Source organism: Dermacentor silvarum, chromosome 1, assembly GCF_013339745.2.
Source record: "Dermacentor silvarum isolate Dsil-2018 chromosome 1, BIME_Dsil_1.4, whole genome shotgun sequence".
NCBI lineage: Eukaryota > Metazoa > Arthropoda > Arachnida > Ixodida > Ixodidae > Dermacentor > Dermacentor silvarum.
In genome coordinates, this window is record NC_051154.1 from 421,392,693 (window position 1) to 421,408,671 (window position 15,979).

General features: G+C 48.5%; 2 protein-coding genes across 2 annotated transcripts; one reads left to right on the forward strand and one right to left on the reverse strand.

Moving 5' to 3' along the window:
• Positions 1-2,291: 2,291 nt before the first annotated feature.
• Positions 2,292-2,969, reverse strand: LOC119447680 (palmitoyltransferase ZDHHC15B). The gene has a single exon (XM_037711505.1). It carries the CDS (start codon positions 2,967-2,969, stop codon positions 2,292-2,294), a length of 678 nt encoding a protein of 225 aa, XP_037567433.1.
• A 10,015-nt stretch (positions 2,970-12,984) lies between these two features.
• LOC125944075 (palmitoyltransferase ZDHHC20-like) lies at positions 12,985-15,480 on the forward strand. The gene is made up of 3 exons (XM_049663894.1): positions 12,985-13,329; positions 13,362-13,583; positions 14,887-15,480. Exons 1-3 carry the CDS (start codon positions 12,985-12,987, stop codon positions 15,181-15,183), a joined length of 864 nt encoding a protein of 287 aa, XP_049519851.1. The 3' UTR covers positions 15,184-15,480.
• Positions 15,481-15,979: the final 499 nt, after the last annotated feature.

The following is a 15,979-nucleotide window of genomic DNA, read 5'->3' on the forward strand; positions in this document are numbered from 1 at the left end:
AAAGACAACAACATTAGTTTGCAGCTACACTAGTAAGTGTTCATTAACTGCAGACTTGAACAACGCTTGGTCCTCAGTGGCAGCGATGGAGGGGGGAAGGTGATTCCACTCTCTACTTGTCTTTGGAAGAAAAGAATGTAAAAAGAGATTAGTGCGGCACAAAGGAACGGCTACTTTATTTGGGTGGTCAACACGTTCATGATAAGTAAGCAGGTTCTGAGATGAATTCCTGTCGAAGTACTTGGTTATTAAAGAAAATTTTATGAAAAGCAAGAGACGGGAAATCCTTCTTCCCATTACTAGGTCTGGAAGGTGAAGAGTGGATTTCATCAAGGTGACACTGGTAGTACGAGCATAATTATTGAGTATAAATCGAGCTGAACGGTTCTGGACTGGTTCTAAGGTGTCAATTAGCGTTGATTGAGCTGGATCCCATACGGCTGAAGCGTACTCGAGCTTTGGACGGATTAATGTTTGATATAGCTGTAGTTTAAGGTGTGCTGGCGTTTGGCGAAAGTTTCGGCGAAGGTAACCAAGAGTACGACAAGCATTGTTAGTAATGTAGTTAATGTGAGAGTGCCATGATAAATCATTCGCTATGTAAACATCAAGGTATTTGTAAGTACTAACCTGCTCTAATTTAGTTCCATTCAAGGGTAGGTAAAAGGTTCAGAAGTGTTAGAAAAATGCAAGATTGCCATACTTTTACATTTATTTACGTCAAGGGTCATTAGCCATGTACTACACCAGTCAGAGACGCGATTATGATCGGCTTGAAGAGGGTAGTTGTCGTTTTCGTTAGTTATTCTCCGGTACATGACACAGTCATCTGCAAACAGTTTTATGGATGACTTGATGTTACACGGAAGGTCATTAATATATATTAAAAAGAGCAAAGGACCTAAAACTGATCCTTCCGGAACGCCAGATTTAACTGCGCAGGAATGTGAGGAAATCATTAGCTGTTACGTACTGAGTGCGGTGCGTCAGAAAGCATTCTATCCATTTGAGGATATTGGGGTTGATGTTGAGTGTGCTGAGCTGAAGTAGTAATAGTTGGTGCGACACTTAACCAAAGGCTTTTGCGAAGTCTAAAAACATACGATTAACCGGAATTTTATTATCTAGTGCTATAGGATGACATCATGCGTAAAAGACCGAAGCTGAGTTTCACACGAGTGGTGCTTACGAAAGCCATGTTGGAACCTGGTGAAGAATGAGTTGGTTTCAAGAAATGTTATAAGGTTAAAATAGATTACGTGCTCAAGCATCTTACAAGGGATACTTGTTAATGAAATTGGTCGGTAGTTAAAGGCCGAGCGTTGGTTACCGGATTTAAAGACGGGAATCACCTGCCCACCTTCCAATCAGGTAGCAAAGAGGAGCACTGAAGAGACTGCATAAAAATGTGTGACAAAATTATAGAAGAGTACACTTCAGTGTTTTTCAGAAATTTCGCGTTTATCTCATCGGTGCCGTAGGCAGACGACAGCTTAAGTTTCCGGATTAAGTTAATGACTCCTTCAAATTCAATCACGAGAAAATCCATTGGAAAAAAACCCGCGATCGCATAGCTGCGGCACCGAAATTGCTCGTGAATCAGAAAAACATTGCGAAAAACCATCGTTAAGAACGGAACAGCATTCTTCGTTGCGCAGTGCACGTCCATCGGAATCAGTAAGTGTTATTACGGTGTCTTTCATTGGCTTAACGCTTTTCAAAAACTTGGATGGGTCAGTAGACAATAGCGAGGGAAACGTATGTTGAGATAGTCACTCCTGGCGTTTTTGATAGAAGAGCGATATGCGGAAAGAGCTTCGTGATAAGCGTGCCAACGAAAAACACTGCTGCCGAGCTTTGCAGCAGTGTTTTCTCCTCGACTTCCACGATTAGCAAATCGACAATTTCTTATCTGTAAATATGTTTTGTACCTATAACATTATAAACTTCTGTATATGATAGAGTCAATTGCATTCTATTTACCCATTTTTGCAACGATCCGAGCCCAGTCTGTCCTCGTTCTTCAGTGCTTTAACAAAACAAAAAAAAAAAAGCGGAGAATAAACGAACAGAAAGAAAGAAAGAAAGAAAGAAAGAAAGAAAGAAGAAAGAACTACGTTTACTGCTCGCTTTAGGCCGGCGAAGGTCTCCTGGGGAAGGCGGCCTTGACAGTTTGCAAACACGAACCACGTGTCCCGACCGGCTCCATGTCGCGTTCCCATTCGTCACAATACGCCGCCAGACGCAAGCAGCGAACGAGCGCGCCCGTTCCAGGCTCACACCGCCCATGCCTATTTGGCGATGTCCGAGCGCAGGGGAAAGACTGCTCCGTCTCCGAGGCTGGTGTAGACGGGAACGAGCCAGAGCAGCTTGTGCGGTCCCATAACATGCTCGATGTTCCTGCACACGCCGACGTCGTAGCGTCGAATCCCCTGCCGCGCAATCATCTGCAGCGTGGTGCAGTTGAAGCACAGGAGGAACAGGTGGTAGAGTAGACCGAAGAAGGCCAGGCCGAAGAATAGCGACAGGAGGAAGAGGTAGGTGATGTTGAGCTCGGGCCAGAAGCCCAGGATGAGGCGCGGCGTGATGCCAAAGTGGGGGAACGTCGTCCAGGACACGTAGGTGCAGTGCACGAACGAGTAGAAGAGGAACAGGATGAAGTACTTGTAGTTGGCAAACGAGACGCACGTGTTGAACCAGGGACAGTGGTGGTCCATCTTGAGCACGCACGCGCCGCACATCTGACAGTGGTGGCACCGGTCCGGCTTGATCACGTGGCAGCGGTAACAGTAGCGCTGGTCGTCGCTGTCCTTGCGCTGCATCACGTAGAAGCATACGGGCACCGGCTTGAGCGGCGTGCGCAGCAGCCGTTCGAAGGGCCACAGCGCGCCGAACAGCGTGACGTGGAAGCCGACTAGGCGCGAGAGCCTGTAGGCCAGGCCGCTGCCCGCAAGCAGGTGGCGGCACATCACCAGCACGTACGTGTGGTACTCCCAGCCGAGCACGATGAGCTCGACAACGATGGCATGAGCCGCAAGAGGGCGAAGGCGCCCCGGAACCGCTTGTGGCAGCCGGCTATCGGGCAGAGCAAGGCCCGCAGGAGCCGCACCAGAGCGGCGATGCCCGTGACGCAGGGGTTCCGGCGAGAGGCATTGCGAGGTTTGCGCGGGAAGGCTGGCGGGAGGACGCCGGTTTCTCCGCGGCCGTCGGAACCCAGCAGCGCCATGGCGACTAAGCCTTCTCTAGTATACGGAAGAGCCAATGACGAACGTCTGCGCCGCGGCGATGGTTTGCTTGCTTGCTTGATCTCATCCGTGGCGCTTACCCACTACAGGGGATTGGCCAAGGAGCCCGCGGTTAAAGGTTAAAGGGAAGGGGAGAAGGAAAAAAAACTAGACGAAAAAGTAAATCAGGGTAACTTTTATGATAATTAGGAAAGAGATTTACCGGGCAGAGACGAATAAACATGAAAAAAAAATTATATATAAAGAGCAAATTTTTTTTGTTGGTATTAGAATAATTTCGATATAACAATTAGCGATTTAATGAGCTATCCAATTTTTATTTAGAGAAAAACAGGGTAGTATTTTATGTCACACATATAGTTACAGAGGGCCACGCAGATGTTCCTGTGGCTAAAGCCCAATGAAGAAGCCCCGAAGGAGGGATATTTTGAGTAGTGGGAGGAATACCCAATTTCCGGAATTAAAAGTCGAATTTCTGCCTCTGATTCCTAAAGCGACGGCATGACAATAGAAAGTGATCAACTTTTTCGGGTTCCTGGCAGGTAGGACACACAGGGGACGGTGCCAGAGCGGACCTGTATAGGTAAAAATGTAATGATGGGATTCGGCAGCGTAATTTTGTTATGGAGATTTCTAATTGAGGGGTGGGACATCATTTAGTGTCCCACGAAAAGGGAAAATGATTAAATTTCGACGTTCGCATTTTCAGTTTCGTAGAATCTTGGAATAGGGAAAACTTTCTAAACCTAGCCGCAGTGACATAAGCCGAACTAGGCATGACAGACATAACGGTGCCAATGCGCATATTGTTTAGTTCATTTCGAGCAAAATTAAGATGAGTTTCCTCAAAAAAGTGAGCCTGTTTCATTTTATTTCTTTTTGCAGATGACAGAAAAGTGTTGAGGACTAGAAAATAAATAACAGTAAAGAAAACTTGAAATGTGCGAGGAAGTGCATGTGTAGTCGAACGAGATTGAAGACAAAGAAGAGATAGGAGAAATGCCGCCAATTGTAGGTACGTTCGTGCCACATGTAAACGGCAATAACAACAACAGTGTTCAACGCTCTTTGAAATAATTTAATGGCTACGTACATTTTGTTTTTTTTTATCATTGCATGACTTCTGTGTCTCATGTTCCACGGCCTAGCCCTTCTCGTATGTGTGTGCTGCGTGAGGTATTCTCGCTGTGCCACCGATCATCAATTGTGGGTATATAATCGTCACGAGCTGCAACAACCCCGACGTCCAATTCATTTCGGGGCCAACAATGGACGCCCGTTGTTACGTTTCGAGGCCAGTGGAGGAAGAAGAAATTATCCCGCATCACCTTGCGTGCACCAAGGTTATCGCACGGGGCGTCGACTCCCACCTAAGTCCAACTAAAACCCTGGACGAGCTCTCCGCCGCAGGTGCCATTGCTATTTATTGTTGCAATCGCCTTGTAAATAATGAGAGGATTCCGAGTGAGTCCATAATTGCCACGTTTGTGGGCACATCATGTCCATCTGAAATCAAAGTGTGGCCTGTTGTGTTTCGTGTAGAACCACTCGCGTCACGTCCAATCCAATTCCAGAATTGCTGGAGATTTTGGCACAGCACCGGAGGATGTAAGTCGAGCTTGCGTTGCCACTCCTGTGGAGATGGTCATCCCTCAAGTGAATGCTCTGCACAATCTCAAAAGTGCTGCTCTGCAGTGGAACACACCAGCAGATTCGAACTGCTCAGCTCGCGCTCAAGAAACTCAAATTCTTGAAATAATCGACCGCCGTCGCTGCCCGAAGACATGCAATTGAAGTTGTTAAAGACAGGGCCTTCAGATACTCTGGTTTTACAGCCCACAACACTCCAAGTATGAATATTAATTTCTCGGAAGCAATTGACGCTGCTGTGGAAAAGGCAATGACGAAAGCTATGGATAAACTGATATCCAGCCTATCAGACTGCTTGGCGCAAATAATTTCCAGTCAGGTTAACCAATGATGCAGGCCATTAAGGCACCGCTGCAGTCGTTCGTACCTAACGCCACACCTCGAACGCCTAGCAACAAGGTAGAGACGCCATCTACATTATAGATCAGTCGACGGACATTACTCCGCCAGTTCAACCAGGCGAGGGTGAGTCCTCTTCTTCAGACTCTCTTAGTGATACAGATATGGAACTTGACGCTCGAGCTCCCAAACGCATGGGATCTCCAATTTCTAAGATTATTAAAACAAAACCAAAAAGAGTCAAGCATCGCCTATGATCAAAGAAAGCTTTCTAAAGTTAACCGAGCCAAAGATGAATATGATATTAGGCATTTCGATTATCTATCAAAATGATAAACAAGCGTGCTTTGCTCGCATTTCTTCGCGCTAGGAAGATGCGACCAAAGCCGTCAACATTTGATTCCATCGTTTTGACCCCGCAAGAAATAAGCTTCTCTAGAAGCGATTGCCAAAGGTTTAGAAAATTGATTTGCAGCCCGGCTGCTAGCTATTCATTATGCTTTAGACTCTTCGGATGGCTTCACGTCAATTTCCTTGTCTGAGCTCAGTCAGACTGCACCATGCTTGCCGGATACAGCTCCTGGCCCTGACGGAATCACAAATGCATGCTAAAATATTGTCATAGTAATCGACGAACATTCTTTTAGACCTGGAAATTATTCGATTAAAATGCTTGGATTCCTTTGCAGTGGAAGCTTGCCAAAGTAATAATGATACTTAAGGAACAAGGGGGAGGGTATGCATTGGAGAACATCAGGCCTATTGCGCTTACGTCAAAGGTAGTAAAATTAAATGAGGGGCTTATTCACCTTCGCATCATGAAATTTGCTAACGAAAATTCAATTCTTATTGCCCGTCAGATTGGTTTCAGGGCCGGCTGCTCCATCTGGCATGCCCACGTCGACAAAAAAGCCGGATACAACTTGCTCGACGTCATAAGCAATACGCTACCTTAGTGACACTTGATATCGCTAAATCATTTGATACCGTGAAAGACACTGTTTTGATGAATCGGCTAACATGTTGTGGTGTTCCTGGGTAATAGTAGCATGGATTCATTCATTTTTAACTGAAAGAGAATTCTATTGCTACAAAAGCGGCTTTCCTTCTAGGTGCAAACAAACGAGAGGAGTACCGCAAGGTTCAGTCCTTTCCCCGGCGCTTTTTAATATTCTCATGAGCACAATTCCCCGTCATGAAGAAGTTACAACTTAAGTTTATGCAGATGATACTGCATTTTTCGCATCTGAAAACGACATTCACGTGTTATATCAATGACTGCAAACTTACCTTTGTGCCCTGAGAGCTGGTTAGATGTTAACCAGTTTTTACTCAATGCCAGAAAATGCACCATTCTCGTTTTTTCGATACATGACCCAGTGCATATTTCACTCTCTTACTACCTTCGAGACATACCTCAGGTAGAGTCTGTTAAGTACGTTCGAATATTATAACGCCTCTCTCAACTGGCGGCCACACATACATCATGTGACTGGAAAAGGTACCCGTGCAATTGGCATTCTGCGTAGGCTGTGCAATAGTCCAATAGGATTGAGAAGAGATACACTTCTGATATATCGTATGTACGTTCGCCCTTTATATCGTATGTACGTTCGCAAATTAGAATTTGCTTGCGTACTCTTCTCTGGGGCTCCAGCTTACACGTCCCGCCCTCTGATCCTCTTAGAAAGAGAATCATTAGCTTGTGCCTAGGGCTTCGTAATTTGTTGCAAATTCTGTTCTTTATCTCGAATCCCGTGTTCCTCCTCTTTCGTGCAGCTTCAGTCTTTTGACAGTGCAGACGCTCTTGAGAATTTATGGATCCCCGCTGCGACGTTCTCAAGCAATATTCATTCCCCAGCCTCAGTTGTTTTTTGGCGTAAGCTGGCCGCGATCACATACTCCGCAAATTATATTCACGCAACATTACTTGTCCCTTTGAACGTGCGCATCTGCGATGTTCTTCCGATTCCCGACAAATCTGTTACCACTGATAATCAATTCGATGACACCTTTACTAATAATTCAAGATTACTACCACATAGTTCTAGACGGTCTATTACAAGATCATCTGCAGAGCCTAGAAACAAACATCGTTATTGCGACAGATGCTTCGCAATATGAAGAAAAGTCAGGTGTTGGTATTTTTTTCCACTATTCTTGATTGGACTATCTTGCACTCTCTTCGGCTGCCAGATTTCATACCCATCTTTTAGCCGAATTCATGGTGGTGGTACTGGCTCCACGCAAATTAGGTCCATCAATTACGTCAGCCGTGATAGTCACTGATTCATTATCATTGTGCTGATCCCTCACTGCTTCTTGTGACTCTCGCGTATTGAGGACGTTTCATTATTGGTACCTGGTTACTTGAGAACAGTGCGTTTAATTTGGGTACCTGGCCATAAGGACTTATTCTAAATGAAATTGCAGATTCTCTATCCAAGGCATCGATAACAGGACCAATTTTTCCGTATTGTCCTTTGACTGCTCATGTCACTGCTGCTAGATTTCGCAGGAGCGTCATTATGCAGGTAGTGTCAGGCTCTGCTCTAACTAACTCTATGGCTTAAGACATCTTCTATACCCTTGGCAGAGAAATTTTTTCGACACATGAAAAATTGAAGTGGCCATCATGAGGCTGCGCTGCTGTATACCTACGTTAAACTTCCGCTAACACAGGTCTGGGGTGCTATGCAGGGTGCGCCGAGTTTGGCGAAACTCGGGATCTTCCCGAGCTCTGGCGACGCCCCAAGATAAAAGAACTAATGGTAACAAGACAAAGTTTGTCCGTCGGCACGCCTCCCGTTTCATTGGTTTATCTAGATTCACTCTGGGTGGCCATCATTTCTTGGGCGTTGCCATAGGGGCGGTCGACAAACTGGGGCTCGCGTGATCATACGGTCGGTGCATGGTGGTACCTTCTTTCACTTGTTTGTCGTTCCACAGAGTGCATTACAGGCACAAGCAAGTTATAAAATAAATGTATTTAGCATGATATTAGTCACATTAATTGGGTTATGAGCATTTTAAAGTTTACAATATGTGCACTGATGTGTATTAGACTAATTTGCCGTTTAATACGTTTCGCGTTATACCACAAGGCGACACTCGCCCTCCTCTTTCTTCCTCTGGATTGGACTGGCGCTGCTCGCTAAGTGCTTGCGCTAGCATTCCGAGCACAGATCATTGTGCGCTGGTTCTCGCACTATAGGCTTTCAAGAGATCGCTCGTTGTTCCTTATCTTTCCTCTGGATTGAATTGGTGCGGCTCGCTACCTGCTTGCGCTCCCATTTCCGAGCACAGAGTGGTCTGCGCCTGGGTTTAACATTGGGCTTTCAACAGATCTCTCGTTGCTCGGGCTAAAGTAAGGCTAGGAGACGAATGAGCGTCGGCTAGCGCAGAAGTGGTTTGCCACGCGCTTACCGTGTAGCACTCATGAATGCCGGAAAGCACGCATACAAAGGTCAGAAAACTACGCTTTATTTTCTTTTACTTTGTGATCCACCTTCATACTGGCTAGCGCCGAGCGATGGCTACTAACAACCGCAGGAAAGAGTCTTTGTACTGGGTAGCCCGAGCGATCCGTGGCCTCTAACAAACGCAAGAATGGTCGTTGCAACATACGTGGCGGTTAATTGATTACCACCACATCTATGCCAGGAATGACTCCAGCAGTGGTGCAGTTACCATGTCACCACCGCTGACGAGGTGGCAATTCATTTTTGACAATACATTTATATTTTTTTTTGCGTTTGAACACCCGTGATGGGGCCCACAAACTTCACGCTGTGGTTGACTGTCTCCCAGTGCAGATTGAGGCTCCTCGCTAGCCACTAAATGTGGAATACAGTTCTATGCGACCCATGCGTCACTGCGAATAATGGCCCGATTGAACATTGGCTGCAATAATGGCTTCGTCTCGTCGGTCGACCTTGAAAATTCGCAGCACTCCTGTGTAACGCGGACCATGCCGAAGACCATGGTGCACGATCTTTTAACATCGCCGTAGTTTTGGAGGCTCCGTGGAACATTGTCGCCGTTCATCAGGCGTCCTCGATTGTACTTTCGCTTGCCGCGAAGAAGGCAATCGTCAACTTGTACTATCTTCCCGGGGCCCACGATTGGAGGCCGCGCCAGCAGCTCGTCCATCGTGACCTCACGGGCGTTGTTCTTCCAGGCGGCGATGGCATGCTTCGATAAAGGAAACAAGTCGCTGGTCATCTCCTTCAACAGCCACAAGTCTACGCTATTGCTCACGCAGTACGTCAGTACATGGGCCAAATCACTTGCCGCCTAAAGAGGTGGCGTTCGGACGGCCGAGGCGGTCCGTGTTGGCGAAGTAACTTCCTTCGCCTATCTGCCCGTACAGTGCAGCGGTACTGTGTAACTGCAAAACTGCTTTCGGCACCTGTTGCACCGGAAGGCAGCCTGGCGTCCATTCTGAGTCTTCCAGTACAAACGTGACCACTACAATGGGACCAACCAACCACAGGTTGGCTGGTCCGGTTGGAACTCTAGGTGCTGCAGGTGCCCCAGTACTCCGATATGATGCCGCCGGACCGGCCTGGCGCCTAGGGACCGGTGGATTCACGGCGCTTGAACCCGGAGAGAGCCGAAGCAATCGCACCAACCTTTCCTTTGCAGCCTAGTCATACCAATATGTGCTCCGAAAGCAATTTGGCCGCCACGCTGTCACCGCAGGCGAGAGCCTTCGCCTAACTCACTACACAGCCAGCGCACTGAGGTATTGGAAAGGCGAAAATGACGTTGAAACTCTACGTCGGTCATGTAGGTGAACGGGCCCAGACGGTTTATTGACGCTTGCTGTCGCTGGATGTGATGACACAGGCGCTGGATGCGATGACGCCGCCATGTTCCCGAGTTCAACTCGAGGGGGGTTTCGCGATGTACGAGTTTGGCACGAGTTCGCCTGTCAATTAAAACCATAGGTCACGCCCCACGCGAGGCATGTAACTCTTGTGCGCGCACCCACCACAGTTGAGCCACGCCCAACTTAATGTTGAGCAACAGCAACGCGGTGCGGAGCAGAGAGTCATCAACAGGAGGAGGAAAGAACTTTATTTTGTTAATTTGCTTAGTGAGGGGTGGCTACCAGGTGGTGCCTTACAGCCACCTCCTCAGCTCTTTTGATGGCCCGAAGTTGAACCTCCATGCAGGTTCGGGTTCATGAGTATCGCTTCCCACGCTTCAGGCGAGGGAGCGGCCAGGAGATCTGGTGGGGGGAGATCTCTCTGCAGTCCCAGAGAATATGATTTAAGGAGGCTATGGACCCACATAATGAGCAGTGGGGTCTGTCAAATCAGGGTAAAAGTGTGCGTATATTTGTGGGCTGGGAAAGGAGTGCGTTTGGAGTCGGCGCCAGGTGACTTCTTGTCCCTTGGTGAGCTTGGGATGAGGTGGGGGTTTTGTCCGTCTTGCGAGGCGGTAGTATTGGGAAATTTTGTGGTATGTGGTCAGTGGCTCGCTGACCAGGTCCCCTGGGTCGGAGACGGGACCCACCGCTCGGCTGACGAATCCTCGAGCACACTGGTGGGCCGCCTCGTTCCCCGGGTTCCCTGCGTGAGCCGGGACCCATATCATTGATGACTCAAGTGAAGAACCCACCCCAATTGAGTCATCAACAATCTTGACTGCCGAGATAAAACACGCACAACGCACTGTCATCGGCGATGTACTGAGCGACGACTATCGCTGGCTTGTACATACGAGTATATCTTCTCGGGCCATGATGGCCCACGACATGGTTTCATTGCCTGCATTGTGGCGACCTAGCGCACGTAAATAATTATCAGCACGTCACTGTAGCTACTTGCAAGGTGTCGATACACCGTGGTGGACGACGATGCTGAGGAGTGCGTAGTGTTTTCCAACGAGAACGTATCGCAGCTGTCATTTGAGATGACTGATCTGTCATCGGCTATGTATCGGAGCGGCAGTGTCGCTAACACGGCCAGCGTCGGGCATCGCTCGCTTTTCTAGACCCATTGCGATGACATTTATTCATCACAAGCACTGCACACTAAACAGTTGCAACACCTTACTGCGCTAGAAGTCTCCTTTCATAACTGCACACTACAGCCCTCACCTGCCAAAATGCGATGTTGCGGTGTCGTTACGATATCCATCTGCGATCGCTGTTAGCTCCAGCAGAAACAATCGGCAAGCACATTGTAATGCACAACACACTCAAAATGCTGCGTATATGCGCACAGAGGCACCTTCACTGGGCAAGCGATAAAAAGCAATTAATTGTGACGCTGGGCAGCACGCTCTTCTTCACAATGTATCACGGAGGCTTCGCGCACAGAAATAAACTGGGACCGTAGAGCCATCTTGCCGCGACAGCCGTTGCTCCCCTCTCTATGGCTATAGAGTCTCGTTTTTCGTTGGTAAAGCGGCGGCCTTAATAGCCTCATTGAAGCGCCTGCGGTGAACAGCCATGCCGTGGCCATGCGTTGCCCTTCCCCTAATAGACAGCGAATGGTCAGATCATTGTCATGACTGACTTAATCGAGAATTAAGCAGCGCCCCTGGCGACTTCTCACCGTATGAACTCCGTCGTGCGTGCGACCCTCTAGAATGTACCCGCTTGAAAGCTGCCGCCTCACTATCGCCACTCACGGCAAAAAGTGCAAAATCTAATAATTCACTCGATCTCCGTGTGTCATGAGAAATTTATAGCATTCAAACGAAAAACCGATACTTTAGGAAATAAATTGTTCGTTATTTTATTTGTTGTATTTTAAAGTATTCGATTGAAGGAAAGTGTAGGTGTAAGAATGCGCCGCGTGTGCCCTGTTCGCATTCGACGGAGGATGGAAAGATAATGCCCGAAAGAGGAGGCACGCCCTTGACGCGCCCGAGAAAGGCGTGGCAAGCGGCTCACGGCAAGTGTGCAGATAACAGCGGGAGAGTCACAGTATTGCTAAATTGCGATAATGCGTTGATAACAACAATACGCGGCGCTGGCGCGTTTGTTGCGCAGTCTTCTATGCTTGAAAGGCCGCGCAGGGTGCGCTCATGTTGTCATACGCGGTTTTATCTCGATATTTCTTTTTGCCTGCTGTTATTGCACGTTCCTTGCTATCTATGTTCACTGACTGCCATCGAGAAAACTCGGGTAAAACTCGGGCGAACGAGAAACTCGGCGCATCCTGCATAGCACCCCTGGTCTGGTCCCTCACCATTATGCCCATTCTGTGGCGAAGCAGAGACTATACACACCATTTCTTGTTGTCGTGTAGGCGTTTTTCTGCAATAAGAAAAAGACTACTAGAACTCCCGCTTCGCAATATTGGCCTAAATTTATCGGAGCCCGTGATCCTATCTTTTTGAGCCTCTATTATTGGGTTAATTCAGCCACAGAAATGCTTGCTTGGCAATCCAAAATTATCTGATTGAATCTAATCGATTACCATGCTAGACTGATTGTTCCCCCCACCATAGTTTTCTTTTTTATTTATTTTATTTTTTATTTGTTTATTTATTTATTTTCTTTACCTATTCTTAGTTTCTTTCTCTTCCCTCTCACAAAGTCTTACTTTCTAAGCTCCAGCTTTCAAATCGTCAATTCCCTTGTTTTTATACACCGAATATAACCACCTCATTCATGGCCATTCCCCCACTGTGGGTATGCGCCACAACCAATCAGGTCAACAACAACAACAACCGCGCCCTGTCTCACGAGAAGGAACAGCGCGCGCCGTGCTCGCAAGGGCCCACACATATGTCCGGCATCACTGAGTGCATCGACTGGCTTCCCGTGGTGGGTGGCTGGCTGGTGAAGGCGTGGGGCTACTACGCCTACGTGATCGTCTTCTGCGGCTCCGTGGTCCACGACGACGTGGTGCGGTTCGCCTTCATCGTGGGCTTCCACGTGCTGCTGGCGCTGCTGCTATGGTCCGAGCTGGCCACCATCGTCACCCCAGCGCCGTCCGTGCCTGCCTACTTCACCCTGAGCGAGCTGGACCTGCGGCTGCTGCAGGAGGCGCGCACCGAGGAGCAGCGCAAGGGTTTCCTCGAGATCCTGGGCCGCCAGCGCGGCGTCCTCACCCGGGGTCTGGACGGTGCCGTGCGCTACTGCGAGGGTGCCGACGCATCAAGCCCGACCGGGCGCACCACTGCTCTGTGTGCCGGCGCTGCGTGCTCAAGATGGACCACCACTGCCCGTGGTTCAACAACTGCGTCTGCTTCAGCACCTACAAGGCATTCCTGCTGACGAACCTGTACGTCATCCTGCTGTGCACGTACGCACTGTTCACAGCCGGAAGCCACTTCCGTCAGGTGCCCTGGAACCACTGGCGGGTCACTGGGCCCGCGGTACAGGTCAGTTCGCCGTGGGTGGGTGTATACGCACGTCAGAGAAGGAAAGACGAATACGGTTGCAAGCAAATCTTTACACAACTGTATCAGAACGTATAGACCTTGATATGCATTGGTGCTATAGAGACGTGACGCGACAAGCGCTACATATGAACACAACACCTTTCTTCCTCGTGTAGGATATTTTCATTGCGCTAACATGCATCAAGTGAACTGTAACCAACTCGCCCAGCAACAAGCTTTAATTAAATCATATGCGTATTTGAAACAGCGTAAAAATAAACTGTAGGCGAAAGCATAACCTCCTTAGCAGACGAATTACGGTCCTGTCTGTACGTAGACATGGCGTCGTCATAATGCGTTAGTTTGTCTCGGGGCATAAATGGGGCTTTCTTGAAAAGAGAGAGATGTCCGTCAGTCCACGTTGGCATATCATGCGAGCCAGTCGGAGTTCATAGGTTCATGCGGACACTCGTGCACTTGCCACTAAAAGGCCGGCACAGATCAAAAGATTCCCATGCCGCATCCTATAGTGCTATTCTGGAGATTGCCAAATTCCGCCATATCGTCGAATATGGCGGAATACTGTGTACTGTATCCCCTATCTTGTCTTCTCTGATTTGCTTACGGGGCTGCTACGGCCTTTGCGATTGGCTCACAGCGCAGAATTTGACGATGTCCAAAACAGCGCCCCTGGACAGGCGCATGACAGAATGAGCTACTGCGGTTGCTGCTTTTAATGGCGGCGCCGCGAAGATACCGACGGAGCGACACACCCATGTGTGTTCCACTCGTGTGTTCCTTTTACTCTATACCGGCCGTGCTTGCTTAGTTACTTGGGCGTTACGCTGCTAAGTACGAGGTCGCGGGATCAAATCCCGGCCGCGGCGGTCGCATTTGGATGGGGGCGAAATGCAAGAACGTCCGTGTACCGTGCTTTGGGTGCACGTTCAGGAACCGTAGGTGATCAAAATTAATCCGGACTCCCCCACTACAGCGTGCCTCATAATCAGATCGTGGTGTTGGCACGTAAAACCCTAGAATATAATCTATACTTTTAACTCGCTTTGCCTGTACTTTCTTATTGTTCTTGAGCGTTTAGACTTAAGCATGCCTTACAAACAAGGCCGGAACTCGGCGTTCCCGTAATCTCTAACTGCAGCCGCGAGAAAGAACCACATTCCCTTCATCGCAATGCGACACATGTCACCGTAACACCAGAAAGGGAAATTGTCTGTCTGTTCATCCGTCCGACCATGCGTGTTGTGTGTGCATGTTTGAGACCAGTCGGCAAACCCGCGTGCAGGTCGCCACCATGGTTCTCGTGGCGGTGGCCTTTACCGTGTCCGTCGGCTCCTTCTTCCGCTTCCACGTCACGCTGTTGACGCTCAACCGGACCACGCTGGAGTCGCTGCGCAGTCCACTGTTCGTGGACAAAGGCGACACGTTCGACATCGGCTGCGGCAACAACTTCGTCGAGGTGTTCGGCCGCAGTCGGCTTCTGTGGCTGTTCCCCGTGTTTACGAGCTTGGGCGACGGCTCGCGCTTCAACACCAAGCTGCACCCGCACAACCGCGAGCACTTCCGGCCTGGCGCCGTTTAAACTGCGGTCTCCCCTACGCGGCGCGCATGCTGACACGCAAAGTGCCTCAGTTAAGCCAAAGCCCTGCCTTTAAAACCTTCCGCCGGCGTATCGGGGGTGCAATTGGGAGGCTTCGTTTCCACGTGCTTTCTCGACTGTGCGCACGTCATCTTCGCTGGAACTGAGCAACATCCTACGTCACATCCTACTCCTCTAAATATTGTGCCGTGTATTGCTTATGTCGTGCCCGTTGTATAAATAATAAACCGAGATAAACATGCTCATAACTATAATCGTGATGCAATGATATAAGCATATACTGTATGCCCTAGCTATTGTTCCTGAGTAATATTTTGAGGAACTTTCGAAGAACACAAACATTTTCGGGACTTTAGCTTCCTTAGGTTTCCTTAGCTGCCTTAAATGTATTCACACAGGTCGATGTATCTAACAAGCCAAACTTGATGCAAGAATACGGAAGAAAAACGCACGCACGGCATTTAACAATGAAGCTAATGGCGACGTGGTAAATCATCTGGCTGCTTGTTCAAACATTCAAACTTTGAGCTGTAGTATAGAACCGTAGCACCGTGTCAAGTTCAAACTTTTGCTACCCAGGAGCTCGTGATTTGTGTCTGTATACATTGCTGGTAAGGCAAAACACATAACGCCACATTTGATGTGTAAGCAGCACTCTTTGTGATAGCATATAGGTGTCCTCTGGGTACAGAATGCGTGCTAATATAGCCATGCCTGCAGCATGCACGAACTACAGAATTGACAACAGTATTATGGTCCTTCAAGTAAGTGTGAACGC

Coding starts and splice junctions, on each gene's coding strand:
- LOC119447680 (XM_037711505.1), bottom strand. CDS start 2,969: ATGTGCCGCCACCTGCTTGCGGGCAGCGGCCTGGCCTACAGGCTCTCG.
- LOC125944075 (XM_049663894.1), top strand. CDS start 12,985: ATGTCCGGCATCACTGAGTGCATCGACTGGCTTCCCGTGGTGGGTGGC. Junction 13,330..13,361: donor CCCGGGGTCTGGACGGTGCC/GTGCGCTACTGC, acceptor CGACGCATCAAG/CCCGACCGGGCGCACCACTG. Junction 13,584..14,886: donor TCACTGGGCCCGCGGTACAG/GTCAGTTCGCCG, acceptor ACCCGCGTGCAG/GTCGCCACCATGGTTCTCGT.